Here is a 14,709-nt window from a genome sequence, read left to right on the forward strand (position 1 = left end):
AACGAGTCCTCAGAGAGTGTATCAAAGTCTTTGATGAGAAATCATCGACGCTACTGTGTAGAACAGGCGCGATACAACGATAGAGGTTGGATGGTGTGGGCGGGCCCGAATTCCGGGGAAGCAAAAGGCTGGGTTCGGGGCAAAGAGCCGAGGTTCCGGCATGCGAAGTGGTCGTAAAAATAAACCGAACATAAATACGGCTCGCTTTAGCTAACAAAGGCCGTTACCAAACTGTGATAGGGATCACAATAATTTGAAAACACATCGGCCAGAGTCACCTAGGGATTCTTCCATTCAGGAACTGCCTAGAAGTTAGGTTCAAAGATATAATAAAGACGCTTGGATGCGTAAAAAGAGTATACCAAAGGTGTAATGTACTGACCGTAACGTGTTCGGTTTATTCTTACGACCATTCGGCATGGTCGGGGCCGGCCCCTCGTCCCAAGTCCGGTCGGCGCGGCTCAAGTTATCCACTACCAACGTGGCACTTGCCCCGTCCTAATCAAAAAGTTCACGGAGCTCGGACATCGTACCTTCCCTCCACCAAAACACTCAAAAACTGGAATATAGGCCGGTTTAATCGAACGGGCAAGTGCAATCGATGACTTGAGATTCTGGAGCGTGGTTGGGGAAGGGCGACGGAATCGTGTTCTCCCCGCAGTTCACTTGCTTTCTTGACTCCAGACTTGGGAGACGGGAGCCCACCATCTTTTTTCAAACATCACACACCACCACGGTCCAAATCACCAATCACTCCCACAAGCCCATATCTATATCTACTCTTTCAGTCACGGGAATATGCACACCATCAGTGATCGTGATGCAGTAACCACACAGCCGCAATGGCTGCTCAGCCCGTCTCTACCGCAAGGCTCGATGACGATCGGCGTTCTTCTGCCGCGATCGACTCGGATAAAATTCTCAACAATCTGATCATCCACTTCTTCCACGAGCCATATCCCTTTTTGAGCTGCCAACTTCAGGATGACTTCCGATTCCGACGACCTGATTCCGTTGGCTGCTTGGCGTCACTTCACCAGCAGCACCACCCTCGAGGACGGCTGTATCGCAATAAGTGAATACTGCCCGGCGCGTGCATTCACATCCCTCACTGTCCCTTTCCCCCCGTCGTCTGACCCAGCCGGGACTCGATATGTCATCCGTCGCATCGCCTTCATGACTACATCCCATGACCAGGGCTTCTCTGAGGAGAGATCAACACAAGGAACCTATGTTGATTCCCAGACTTTCTTCGACGCTTACATTGTCCAGCCAAACGGCCAAGAGCGTGTCCGTCGCAGAGTTGTTCAGTACAATGTCCATGCCAAGGAAGACTACACCACTCACCACCGCGTTTGGGACTACCGAAATCACTCCACGTCCGAAGACTTCGGTCGTCCCACTGACCGATGCTTCAATCTTACTTGGGAAGACTGGTTAGGTGCTATTCATAGTGGGGATGAAATACGCTTGGTTCCCAGAGCCAACTTTGTTTTCTGGACTAACTATGTTCAGGCAGCCTCTATCGACGTTTGGGTCGAGGCTGTTACTCCGCAAACTCAAATGGGGCATTCTTTACCAAGTGTCGACTTCTCGAGATGGAACGACTACCTCATGTATCGCCCACTCGATACAGTGAACAGAGAGATTCGTCTAGTGGAGCTGGAGCCTTCTGAAAATGATGATGAGGTTATCAGCTTTGTGCTCCGTTACACACCTCTCGCAGACACGAAAGGCCGACTCAAATTCAGCGCCCTTTCGTACTGCTGGGGGTTTGCCGAGGAACCTCACCCCGTCATGATCCGCGACGAAAAAGACAGAAAGAACATACTGGCATCCGTCAGCATGTCGGTAAACCGAAACCTATATTCGGCTTTGCGGAGACTTCGACGCCGCCAAGAACCGCAGACTCTGTGGATTGACTTGGTTTGTATCAAGCAGAGCGACTTGAAAGAACGCGCCCAGCAGGTAGAGCTGATGGGAGAGATTTACTCGTCCGCTCACACTGTTTACGTTTGGCTGGGTGAAGGAGACCCAGGGAGTTATGAGGACTGTCAGATGATCCAGTCGGTTGAGAGCTCGTACAAGCGGTTGCTGTCTTCAGCTTGCCCATACGAACCACCACAGCCAAAGTTTCGCGGTTGTGCATTGTTCATGTACTTAACCCGCCTATTAAACTTACCCATCCTACGAAGTAAGGATACCGAACTAGGCCCACTTCACCCTCACAACACGCATCAAAAGCTTTGGATTCGAGGAGAGATTGGCATGTTTTTCGATCAAATCTTTGAGCTGCCCTGGTTTCGTCGAGTTTGGGTCCTCCAAGAAGTTTGGAACAGGCTGATTCCAACTACCAGCAGTCTTTTTTCAAGTGACGCAACAGGCGGTGGTGTCTCTGTCCTTTGTGGTCCTTACGAACTTACATGGAACTCCATTGTTCATGCCAACCTCTGTCTGGAAACACACCGTCAGTATTTGCAGAACAAGATCATGCCCCGTATTTGGAGCTCCCTATTCCACATCGAAAGGCAACATCTGGGATGCAATGAAGTTGAAGATGCCAACCCAGAAGACATCAATAACAAGACACCAGGGCTCTCTTTCAAGACTGCCGACCGTCTACCCATCCTCGAAGCCCTCCTCGGCGGCCTGGACATGGAGGCCACCGACCCACGCGACAAGATCTTTGCTCTTTTGTCTTTTGGAGAGGAGACACACAATATCTCGCAACTGCCCCCACAGGCTCGCCCCAGTTACGAGAAAAACACGATAGAGGTGTTTTCGGATTTTACAAAATGGTGGATTTCGTGTCACGATACACTCAACATCTTATCAGCTGTTCATGCACAACCTTGGCGCACGTGGATGGATCTGTCACCCTTAGGGGCTGCTCCACACGAATTCGACCATGCTCAGAGACCTTCATGGTCCTTCTGGTACGAAGGACGCAGCGAATGGAGTTTGGGAACCTTCGGCTTGTTCAACAACCGTGGACTTGATCTCTGCGCCTCGGCCAAGACCATGATCGACGTAGATCTTTTATCAAGGCCAAACACAGGCATTCTAGCATTGAAAGGCTTCCGCGTCGATCTTATCAAGAGCAGGGAATTTTATCACTACTCAAAGGAAAACCCTTACGCGAATTCGGCGACGATGCTAGCGGCTTATGAGGCCATCTTTGACCCTACGAGCGTCTTGGACATGTGGGATATGACCAAGTTGAACTGGCAACAGTCTCTGTCGGCCAAGCTGAAGAGTGATAATAACGACAGCAATAACATCCCTTCCGAAATTGCGATTATGGAGGAGGACAGCAAGCTCTTCTCACATTTCCAATCTCATGGGTTTCGTGGGTGCGAGGACCTTGATGAGTTCCAGGAGGATGATCCACCCCTCAGATTCTTCCCATGCCACGGCAAATGTTTGTTTACGACCGAAGGAGACAAGGTCGGACTGTGTCCCGCGGGTGCTAAGGAAGGTGATATCATCGTCATCCTGTATGGTGGAAACGTACCGTATTTGCTGAGGCCAGCAAACAACGACACAGCTGAAGACAGGTTCTATCTGGTGGGAGAGTGTTATCTCGATGGCTTCATGCATGGGGAGGCGATGGAGCTACTTCTGGACGATGGTTCAGGTGTGAAGGAAGAGGTATTCTCCCTGGTTTGAGCTCCATCAATACATCTCGTTTTCCTACAAGATGTGTCTACACTGGTATCCTCCATCACAGACGAACGTGACAACATATGGGAACAACTTCCTACTGACCGGCCAGCACCCACCACTCTCCCATTCAGGCACAGCAGCTCCAACTCGCGTACCTTCCTTGCCAGGTCATACACGCACCCTCACTCACAAACGCCCAACCTCTCGTCGAATCAAAGATGACCCCACAACTTTCATCCCAACTCACGATCCGGACACACGAACACAAACACGGCACGGGACAGGCACCCACTCTCACTCCCAGTCCCAGCAGTACATAAGCCCGACTTCTCCCCTCCCCTATCGGAGCGAACTCAGAGTCTGTGGGTTGCGTGGCGTAGCGGTTAAGGGAGTGGAGCCCCGAAACTGTCAACGTCGCTATATATCTCGAAGGCATACTCCCTCTGCCTGGGAAGCAGGCTCTGGGTTCGATCCCCTTTGTGGCCACATCGGACCTCTTTTTTTTGTACTTTTTGCCCCTTTTTCTTCCGTCTTTTTGCTTGGTTCACCTTTCTTTCTTCCTCCCTTCATCTCCTCCCTCCATGGTGCTTCATTTTCATCTGGTGAATGGGATGGAAAGAAAGGGCATTCGGGGTGAATGAAGGGATGGATGATTTGCTCTGCTCTCATGTCATGAGTTGCAACAACCACAGATGAAGAAGGAAGGTAAAGAAAGTAAGTAAGATGTGTTCGTTCGTATAAGAGTGAGGTGCGTGATTGTCACGCGATATAAAGTGGGATGGATGTAAGAAGGATATGATGTCTACTGTATCCTTTTCCCAGACAGCGCGCAGGGAAGAGGTTTTCTCACCCTCTAATACCCTCATGAATAATCCCGAGTGTCCTCGGCTTCGCTCTGCGACTCGCCGCCCCCTGTTGAGACTCGGCATGCACCGGCGTCACAACAAGCTTTGCGGCCGTGACAACAACAACAACAACAACAAGCAAAGCAATCTACGGGCTTGACTAGACAACCGATTGAAGAACACCGTGGTTAAAATGTTGTCTGTTATACTCCGTTGAGAATGCGACCAAATGCAAATGCCGGTGGAAGTCACTTGCCGCCCCTTTTATTTGAAATTATGGTGACGAAGCGGGATGATATTTATTTTCTTCAGATCATAATTTGTATGCATCTTTTCGACTCTACGGCAAAACTGAGACAATATTAAGAGTTTTGATAAGTTGAACGAACACTGCCTCTAGAGAGACATTCACCATTGAGTTTTTAAATCCTTTTCTTGATAATTATACCCGCTTAGGGAATGTCTTCATATGTACTAACTAACATACACACACACTAACAACTTGCGAGACTGTCGTGTATCAAACGAACCAACTTCCAAGAGTGACGGCTTGATTGTTCCAGACAGTCAAGAAAACATGCGTTAATGATAGTCGTCAATGTATGTCTGGTCTATTCCTAAGTTCACTGCGCTGTTCCTCGTTTCCTCACATATCACCTGTTCTCCTTCTATCGAGCATGAATCCTTCCCTCCAGAACAATCTGTCTCCAAAGACCCCCGACATGGATCTGCCTCTCACCCTTTCACTCCCTCTAACTCTCCCCTTTCCTCTGATATTCATAGTGCCCCTGCCTTTGCACCCGAGAAAGCCAAATAAACCAGCCCTCCTCCAACCTGCGCTACGTCACGTCGTCTACCCTGCGAGTGACTTCTGAGTCCGCATCACCTCCTCTCCTGAAAGAGATGGGTAGAATCTGTCCGCATCTTGTGCTGTGAATCGAGTACTGTGCGTAACCACTCGATGAAAAGATCATGAGCTGTGTACCATCCCTCTGTTGGCATACTTCCTTCGAACAAGGCAATGAATGAAAACGATAACCGCAAACCAGAACGCCATATGCAGATGATGAAAAACGAAACGCAACCGCGCTTGCTCCCGTGTCCCGAACTCCAAACGCTTTTTGCTGATAGCGGAAGGAAAACATGATAAACAAGTAATGCGAAAGAGAAAGAAGAAGAGTCTAAACGAGCAGAACGTGAAAATGAAAGTGGAGAAGCATGAAGTTAGATAAGTAGCCTCCATCCGTTGAGATCTAACCTGCTCCTACGGCTCCGACTGGCGACGCTTGCGCCCTCTCTCAAGCAATGAACCTGAAGAACCAGAAAGATCAAGCGGAGGCGGTTGCTGCGAAGGAGGCGGCTGCTGAGAAGGAGGCGGTTGCTGAGAATAATTGAAGTCAACAAAGCCGGCAGCAATGCTGTCAAGAAGGGTGTTGTTTCCGTCAGGTACGTATGTGACCAGATGATCATCAACTTCGGAGGGCTGCTCTTGTGCGAAAGACTGACTATTCTCTCCAGAAACGATGGCCTCCATTCTCCGAGCCACAACTTCATTGGGATTATTTGGTGAAGTCTGAGCATCCTGTCCAGAAACGGTGCGCTGCCCTTGTGGCCATATTCCCGCGTGATGTGCAGCAGCGAGGGCCTGGTTTATTGACCGAGCAAGACGCGTATCGTCCTCCTCTCGTGAATTCTGAACAAGTTGTCTAGCAGCAGAGAGCCGCTCTCGTGGGAAAGGCTGAGCAACACGTCTAGCCCCAGTGTTGGCCAACTGATTCGAGGAAGCATGGTGCCCGTGTCCCTATTCAGGCCATTGTCTACCAGAACCAGGAGGGGGGAAAGTAGAAGAACCAGGGAAGGGGTTGTCGCCGGGATACGTGGACGCAAGAGGCTGATCACGCTGTTCGGGAACAGGCGGCTGCCCTTGTGCGGGACCCCTCGTGCCGGGGACCTGATCAGGGAAAGCAGGGTCGCGATTTGAAGGTCCAAAGGCCAAAGACGCTTCCCCATGATGCATCCATGGAGGTGCTGGTTCGGATGTGTATGGTGCCGCCGGTGGTTGTTGGGGCATAGAGGGTATCTGGCTCGTGTTGGCAATTCTGTAGGAATTTTCGCCATCAGAGGCAGGCTGAGTCACGAAGAAGGTTGTCAGTAGTCCAACTCCAAACTTTTCACAGGAGAGCAGATACAGAATATGCCAACGAGGGGGGGATGAGACTGACCCGTTCACGAGGTGGACGTTGACTGCTTTGTGCAGAAGGTCCCGATGATGACTGTCGCTGGTGCAAGGTACCGTGTCTGGGCCCCCGTCTCATGTTGCCTGTATTTTCCGAAGGAGGCGATCGTCCTTGCCATGCCCTGAGGCCACCACTATACCTCTCATTGAGTTGGACCATGGTACGAAGCAACTCCTGCTGCCTGCAAACATGTCAGAGCAAGAAGTTGAAAGACTGGAGGGCAAAACTTACGCTCTATTCCCATGGCGCCTGAAGTGCCCACTATCCAAAAACTCTCTGATAGACTGGGCATTAGCCTGAGTGTATACTTGCTGTGTAGGAAGCTCAGCTCGACAGTAAGGGCAGGTGTTCGAGTCCTGAAACCACTTTTTGATGCAATGTTCGCCGAAGACATGTTTGCACATGGGAATCCGTAATGGTTGCTCTGTAATGCCCTCCGGGCTCACGGTACCGTAATCGTTGTAGCAAATATCGCACACTAATATGTTAGACTTGATGATTTCTGCGACACAAAGGCAATGTGGCAACTTACTCCGACCTGTTTCAGGCAAGTCTGCAACATCCACAGCTTCAAGACTTTCTATCGCCTTTTTAGAGGCCACCTTTTTTGTACTTTGTCCGCGCGCCACCTGCCGTGCCCTGAGCAATTGGGCTGTTCTTTCTTCATCGACTAGTCGGCGCCCCGGTATCTCATCTGGCAAATCCAGATCGTCATCACTGAAGCTGTCTGAGCGTGCGTGAAGAGCTCGCGCCAAGAAAACTCCCATCTCTGTTCGCATCTCGGGGTAGGCAGGACCACGGGAGAATGAAGTCGACTGTCCAAGGGGGGGTCCCGTATTGGACGCGGACACCGAAGTGGGAGCGGATGCAGAGGTGATGGCGGAGCCAGTGCGGGACTGATTATCGGGAAGTGGCGCAGCTGTATTCGTCAATCCGGAACCTGATCGTTGGCGAGACGGTCGGTGAGCGCTCGATGACGAAGCCTGGGGCCCCTGGGGATTCGGGGGACCCTGAGGAAGCTGGAGGGTATGGGACAAGTCATTGCCGCTTTCGGTTGGAATCGACATGCCTGACGAACGATATGGAGCGAGCCTCGAGCGAGGATCGGGGGCGGGAAGCCTGATATGGCTACCTGTCGACGAGGTCGTAGTAGCTGGGGGTGCAGGTTGACTAGATTGATGCGAAGGCTGGCGACGATGACCAGGCGGGGGCGCATTCGTGTGATGCTGGTTGGAGTTGTTGACACCGGTTGCGTGGCCTGTGTGACGAGAACCCCAAGGGCCTGGGTCTGGCAGTACCTGGCCGAGAGGATTGTTGTTACCGGGGGCGGGGTGATTATGCGAGCTTGAAAACATGTAGCCTGCTTCATAGAGACCGGGTGGTGGGAAGGGGAATGCAGAGGAACGGCTCTGTCCCTGTTGAGGCGTCCAACCAGCCTGTATCGGTCCCGAGTCTGAGCCACCAACCCGCGGGGTAGCGGTTGCAGCAGTTACAGCAGATGAGCCACCCAAGCCACCCGAGCCACCTTGAGCTTCTGTGTTGCCCATAATTGTGTCTGCATCTGCACCGGAGTTCGATACGGGGTTTGCAGCTGGTCGCGCCCCCGGCCCTCTACCCATATTTCCTGAAGAACCACCATTCATGCCGTACAGCTCTGACATGGAGCCCGGTGTAACAAAGGAGGGAACCGAAGGCTGTCCTTGGGGAACTAGAAAAGGGAGAGGCCAAGATGCCGTCGTGGACTGTCCTGGGAACCACGTGTTGGTACCGATACCGGAGGTGGCCGTGTTTCCAGCACTGACGCCCGTGGTCGGAGCGGTAACGTTTCCATTATTGGCATTGTTATTGTTGTTGCCGTTGCCTCCGTATGAATGAGCATGACCAGTGGCTGGATGGCCGTCTTGCCGATTTCCGCCCTGGTTGTTCATGTTGTTGCCGGCGTTTCCACTATTGCCCTGGCCAGACTCTTGACTAGTTCTGCCGTGGCTGTTCATGCTGTTGTTGCTATTAGTGGCAGCGTGAACAGGATCGTACCCTCGATTCGCCGAGTGGGATGTGGGCGGAGAAGGGTCTGAGGGATGTCTGGGAAATGATGGCGGCATAGGCCCATGTGATGCTGGAATCTGCTGGATCTGAATGGGAGGGAGAAAATAATAGTTTTGATGATGATGTGGAAGCGGGAGAGAGTTGTCGGAATAACCCGAGTGAAGGAAGAATGAGTGGTGTAATGTTGATGCGGGCGGTAGTAGTGGCGGCGGGTGTGGAAGGCTCGACTGTGGATGGTGGTTGGATGTTGTTGTTGACTGCCCGTGGTTCGGTTGTAATCCTCCAGCTCCTCCAGCTCCTTCTGTTGTCCCAACAAGACTTCCACCTCCAGAACCTCCCGTTTGTGTTCCACTTGCTGCGCCTTCCATCAATTCACTTCTGTATGGGCAACGACTTTGCCCACGGACCTGCGGACCATTAACCCACCAGCCGGGAAGCGGGACAGGATGGACAGAGGCCTGCATCGTGTAATCCATTTCGTCCATAGTCGCACGCTGACTCAGGAGAGCAGCTCGGTGAGAATGGTCACGGCAAACGAGCTTTGCAAAGGCTAGATCGAGCCCGACGGATTCACAACGGACTGCTGCAGACAGCGTCAAACATAGACCTTGCTCTTCTCAAAGGCCCCTCTGAGGGTCTTCCGTCACTAGACCCAGAATATTCCGAAGTGTTCGGCGGGATATGGTATCAGATAAAAGTATCGAGGTCTTTGTTTCGTGTGTTGTTTGCCCTTCACGGTCCCAAGTGACATAGGCAGAAAGTCGACAGACTGTTGACTAGTGGAGTAAAAACGAGGCACCTCTAGATCGAACTGTAGCCAAAGTGTATTCGCCCAAGTCCCATGTGAGGGTAAAATCGTCGTATCGCAACGGGGTACCAAGTCTTGCAACAATCAGCAGAGGTTCGCCGAAGGAAGCATGGGTATGCACAGGATATTTATTGATCGGTCTGCAGTATAAGCCCAACTTTGCCCATCGCAGCCAGGTACGTTACGACTGAATCCTCGACGTGGTTGGAAAAGCTCACAATTGTCGCAGTGCACCGAGATGAGGAGAGACTTCGGCCGAGTCCGTAAATATGCGAAATTGCAGGCCAGCCTTCATGACCTTTCACGATCGCTTTTCCGGCTTGACTGAAATGGCCCCTACTAACCCCTTCTCTTATCACACCCAGTTGTCCTGGGCCCTACGATGAAAGGGATGTTCTTTACCGCTGTTTTGATGAACCCTTTCATCCAAGGTAGGCGGCCGGACCAAATGAGGAGAAACCGCCGTGCGTTTGGGAGGGAACTGGCGAGCGGATTCGGCGGGTAGAGGTAGACTTGGGTGCCCGTAGAGCTGAGGCTGTTTAATTGTTATCGGGTTCGAGTAGGCCGGAGCAGACGAGCAGGTGTAGGGGTAGGGCGGCGGTCATCAAGCCGCGGATAGGAAAGGGAAGCGGAGAGAGATCGAGAGGAAACAGGCACAAGGCCGCGAGTGATGTGGGAGTGCTGTTGGTTTTGTATCAGCCATGGAAAAAAGGCCAGGGAGAAGCGGGACCGGGGCGGAGGTGGGCAGAGCAATGGGACGCCTTGTCACAGCGTCACAAGAGCAACAAATTCCCGTAAAATCATGTCATCAATTCGTTTTTGGAACACTGGCAGCATGAAGCGGAAGCGGACGGGAGTGGCAGCAGTTACATGGATGTAGGTAGGCTACTGGCTACCTATCGCCAACTGATACGCGTCCACTCATTGAGCATGGCAGAGGCAGCTGGAACTCTGGAAGCGAAGACCTTTCCGAGCGTTGATAAGTCGATGCCAGGGTTGGTGATACAGTCCAAACAGTTAACCAAGCAAACCCAACCACTTACTCCACCATTCAACCCTTGCTACGCCCACGTAGAGTTAGAGGTATCTCTCGCGGTATTGGAACTCGTGATAAGAGGGACGCATCTGAAGGCAATATATAACTTTAGCTGTCCTCGCGAGGGATCTTCTGCATCGCAGTACTCCCAGCATTTTATATCTTTGTTGTCCGCTTCTAACCACAATCGACTTCAGAGTACATGGGTCTTTGTGGTCAACCTCTTCGGACATTCTTTCAACGGGGATCGGATGCGCTGTTGGAACTTGGCGGCGGGGTCGGTTCAAGCAGTGGACCTGTGATGAGTAGGAGTCTGGGAACCTCAAGCGTATCAATGCCCAACCAGGTCACTGCGCTCTTCTTCTCATTTTCGACCTTTCAATCATTCCACCGTTGCCTTGTTGTGTTGAGAGATTCTTGCAGGTTGGTACCTATTCCGTGTTCTCAGTTTGCTACTAACTTGCTTTCGGGTGAGGACCACTTACGGTTCACTTCACTGCATGTCGTGGTACCACCTAATTGATGCCTCAAGTTCAGCCATCGCGCTGAAAACTCGTCTCACAGAGCTGCTGACAAGACAGTGTTTCCGGCGACCGAGCGCAAGCCATCGGCCATCTTCCTTTGTCCTTTGGCATTCGTATCACCACCAACGCACCGCGCGCGCACCAGCAGGTGTAGAGGTGAATATGAGCTATTCCTGCCATTTCTGTAACAGGTGGTGGAAGGCAGGCAGCTCTGGCTCGATGAGAAACCACGGCAAACAGGGCAGGCAGTGGCCCGGGTGTTCATTGGTATTGCCCTCAGCAGCGAGGCAGCGCATCGCAGGAGCCCCGCCAAGATAGCGCTTCGGACCCGGCCAGACCTGACCGCTCCCCGACATAAATACTCCCCGCCTCTCGTTGTCCTCCTCTCTTCCGACTGCAAGCAACTTCGGCAGCTTCGCCTTGTGTCTTCACATTCGAGTCCCTGAAACACTCGTATCATGGGGCAAGTTCCGATCACCGACTACCGTATCTTTGCAGCTTCCCCAACACGTTTCCTCGGCGCTGACCCACCTCGGCTGCCCGGTGACCCGGCTTTCGGTATTTGTTGCAAGCAGCACTTTTGACCGTCAACGCCTCTGCTCAACCATGACCAAATCTGAAAAGAACACAAGCCTGCAATCGTTTAGCGCGGCCCCCAAGCGTTGCTTGTTGTTGGTGGCACCACTAATACGGTCATGAAAATGTGCGCCGGAATGAACAAGCGAGAGGCGCATCAGGAGACGCAAAGAAAAGCACCCGGCCTGTTGCTGCTCGCTCGCAGTCTCACACACCCCCTACCTCTGGACTTGGAGCTTATGATCCGTCTCACAGCAGCAAAGAACAGCATACACTCTGGGCAAACCCAGTCTTGGAACTTGTAGCGAGTGCCATGTCATGAACCATGTGGCCTGAAATCGGGCAACACCATGATAACGAAACCTGCGTTGCAAGCAGCAAGGAATTTCATGGGGAAATTTAGCGGGGTGCTAACTGGGCTCATAAATAAAGTCCGTCAAAGGTTGGTCGGTGTGTTGGGTGAAGAGAGGGCGCCCAATACACCGAAAACTCCGTCGTCGTTGCCAGGGAGTTTCCTGTACGGAAATTCTGGCAGCGTGACCAAGATCTCCGGCTCCGAGAACGCGCTGCGTTGTTCAACCGCGAAGCAGTGATTGATCATTTGTATAGCCATGCGGCCTTCGGAAAAAGTGCCCGTTATTCATCATCAGACCCTCTAGATTCCACCACCTCATGGCTGACCAAAGACAGATAGATCGTTGATCCCTGAAACAAGTCCACGCAAGTCCTGGAACGAACAGACACAGACCTCCAGGCCTAACAGCCCCGCCGCCGTGCCATCCATACCTACCTACCCTGTCGCTTAAGCACATATCCATTGGCTCAGCGTGAATAGCTTCTTGAGTCTCCGAAAGCTGATTTGTCCAACAGCACCGCAATCCTGGGGTTGATCGTCTTCACTAGCTCGCCGGACCGCCAGCATCAGCGACGATGATGATTGTCGTTGGCAATGTCCAGACAAGATGTCTATTTCGGAGGTTGTGGGCTTGACCAGTACGTAACGATATTTGCGCTCGACACATTTCAACACTGAAGAGTCCAAATTGGCCGCCTTCGAATTCCACGAGAGGAGTGACTAACCTGACATGATCCTACGACCTTTTCACGATTGTTGTTCGCCTTCATAGAATTCGGCGTCGTGAGCTCTGTCGAGGTCGAACGGAAACTGGTTTGGACCTGAAGCCCTGCAATGAGAAGCGAATCGAGACCATCAGGAAACCCAAATTGGGCAGGCCCTGCAGGTTGTGACCAATCAGATGTAAGACAAGGCCAACTGACCTCAGGAGCAGCCATCGAGCCACCTCTCTCTCCCCTCCTCAAAAGTCGAACATCCGCTCTTTGCATCTGGGGCGTGTTTGGTTTCGATGTTTTCAATTTTTCAGTTTTCCCTTTGTTGAATCTCTTGCGTGGTTGGCTGCATGAGGTTCTTGGGACACTCCAACCACCTCTGCATCTGGCACGACATCGAAAAGCATTTCCCAGCCCCTCCGTGACCACCAAATGCCTCCTCCGCCTGGGCAACTGTCGGGTTGCCATGTTTCCAATTTCCATTGCTTGTGCCAAGTGGTCAGCCAAAACGAATAGACACCCTGCTTTGCCCCCGATATCTACTTCAACACTCTTAACCGCACATCACCCTTGCAGTGAAGAGCGCAGAGCGGAATCGTTGTTCACAAGTGGAACAAGGTAAAACGAGGTGAAAGGGAGCGCTTTAGTGATCAAGCAACACTGCAAACATTCACCTTTTTTTCTTGGCCTGACACTTCTTGCCTGAGGTGATAGATGAGAACAAGGTCAATTGTCAGAATCCAGTTTTGGCAGACAAGGCAGAAAATTTATTTTAGAAACAAGGATATCTTTCTCCCACGTGAGCTGTCAGTTCCGAGATCAAGAGGACTTGTCATCCGTCTTCAAGCTCTACTTCTCTATGATGCCAGGCAGATAAAACCATCACAAGCGTATTGAACCTGCCTCCTGTGTTGTACATAGTTTTATCCACAAAATATATCCTTCCATCCGATCATATTAGATGCCCGACAGTCAACCTCGCAACCTGCCGCCCGACCCGACCATGCCGACCGACTTGCAACGGGAAAAAAGTGGGTCACCACTTCCGAATGTCGGGTCGGGTTCGGGCACCGGCACCATCGGAGCGGATCCAGATCCAGTCATGATCGGTCGGGCATCCATCATCCCTTCCGTCACAGGCAGAAGTTACAATCACAACTGCCTAACCAAACCAACAACACAAAATGTGATATCTGAGTTTCAGACTGAGTCTCACCGTCCTAAGGTAAGGTAGCCATCCCACGCATACCGGTACTGTGCACTTCAGTTGCCTACCCATCTCGGAAATCTGTAACCTGTGATCTAGCCCTCGGTTCATGCCCCGTTTCAAAGCTCAAACCCACTGGCAACTCAGTGGAGAACCTCTTCCTTTCAGTTGATCCGTCGTTCAGGGGTAATGTTTTTTGGCTCTCTGTAGGTAGGGTGGTTGTTGCTAGGGGCAACTCGGTAAAACTGAACGGAGTGAGTGAGGACAGCTGGAGTCGGGTCCAACATGGACACGATACAGCTTCAAATGTGTACGCGGGATGTGTCTCGCTTGTTGGTGTTGGTGTTGGTGTTGGTGTTGGCCGAGTCAGTGTTGGCTAAGGTAGTCTTCAACTGTGCTGTTGTTGGCTTTACCCTTCTCCCAAGTCCCAACCGCCCCCCGATTCCGACCCGTCCAACCCCGTCCAACCAACCCGTCTCGATGTTTGTCGTCCGCCCCGTGCCGTTGTTGTTGCCAGGAGGCACCATCGAAAATATCTGTTGCCGCTAGCATCCCTTCAGTTGGTAATCACCTCAGAGCCTCGGGGAAAACATTATCAAGGAAGTTAAAGTTGTCTGCTTCAGACAGGTAAGTTGCAGTGTGCCTGCCGCGCATCTGCTTCGAACTTGGAATCGTGGTTCGCACTCAATTGCGCGC

General features: G+C 51.9%; 3 protein-coding genes across 3 annotated transcripts; 2 read left to right on the plus strand and 1 right to left on the minus strand.

Moving 5' to 3' along the window:
- Window positions 1-1,614: 1,614 nt before the first annotated feature.
- B0H65DRAFT_505751 (heterokaryon incompatibility protein-domain-containing protein) lies at window positions 1,615-3,669 on the plus strand (the record flags this gene model as incomplete). The annotated part of the gene is made up of 2 exons (XM_062828010.1): window positions 1,615-2,053; window positions 2,636-3,669. 2 exons carry the CDS (start codon window positions 1,615-1,617, stop codon window positions 3,667-3,669), a joined length of 1,473 nt encoding a protein of 490 aa, XP_062687305.1.
- Window positions 3,670-5,909: 2,240 nt separating this feature from the next.
- B0H65DRAFT_564931 (uncharacterized protein) lies at window positions 5,910-9,279 on the minus strand (the record flags this gene model as incomplete). The annotated part of the gene is given in 5 exon segments (XM_062830270.1): window positions 5,910-6,821; window positions 7,281-9,095; window positions 9,120-9,155; window positions 9,171-9,201; window positions 9,217-9,279. 5 exon segments carry the CDS (start codon window positions 9,277-9,279, stop codon window positions 6,313-6,315), a joined length of 2,454 nt encoding a protein of 817 aa, XP_062687306.1. The 3' UTR covers window positions 5,910-6,312.
- Window positions 9,280-14,169: 4,890 nt separating this feature from the next.
- B0H65DRAFT_63523 (uncharacterized protein) lies at window positions 14,170-14,655 on the plus strand. Its single transcript, XM_062831186.1, has one exon. The coding sequence runs from the start codon at window positions 14,299-14,301 to the stop codon at window positions 14,560-14,562; it is 264 nt and encodes an 87-aa protein (XP_062687307.1). The 5' UTR covers window positions 14,170-14,298; the 3' UTR covers window positions 14,563-14,655.
- The last annotated feature ends 54 nt before the right edge of the window (window positions 14,656-14,709 follow it).

Source organism: Neurospora tetraspora, assembly GCF_033439725.1.
Source record: "Neurospora tetraspora strain CBS 560.94 chromosome Unknown B0H65scaffold_1, whole genome shotgun sequence".
NCBI lineage: Eukaryota > Fungi > Ascomycota > Sordariomycetes > Sordariales > Sordariaceae > Neurospora > Neurospora tetraspora.

What these genes read in the sequence shown, in the direction of transcription:
- B0H65DRAFT_63523 (XM_062831186.1), top strand. Translation starts at nt 14,299, where the DNA reads ATGGACACGATACAGCTTCAAATGTGTACGCGGGATGTGTCTCGCTTG.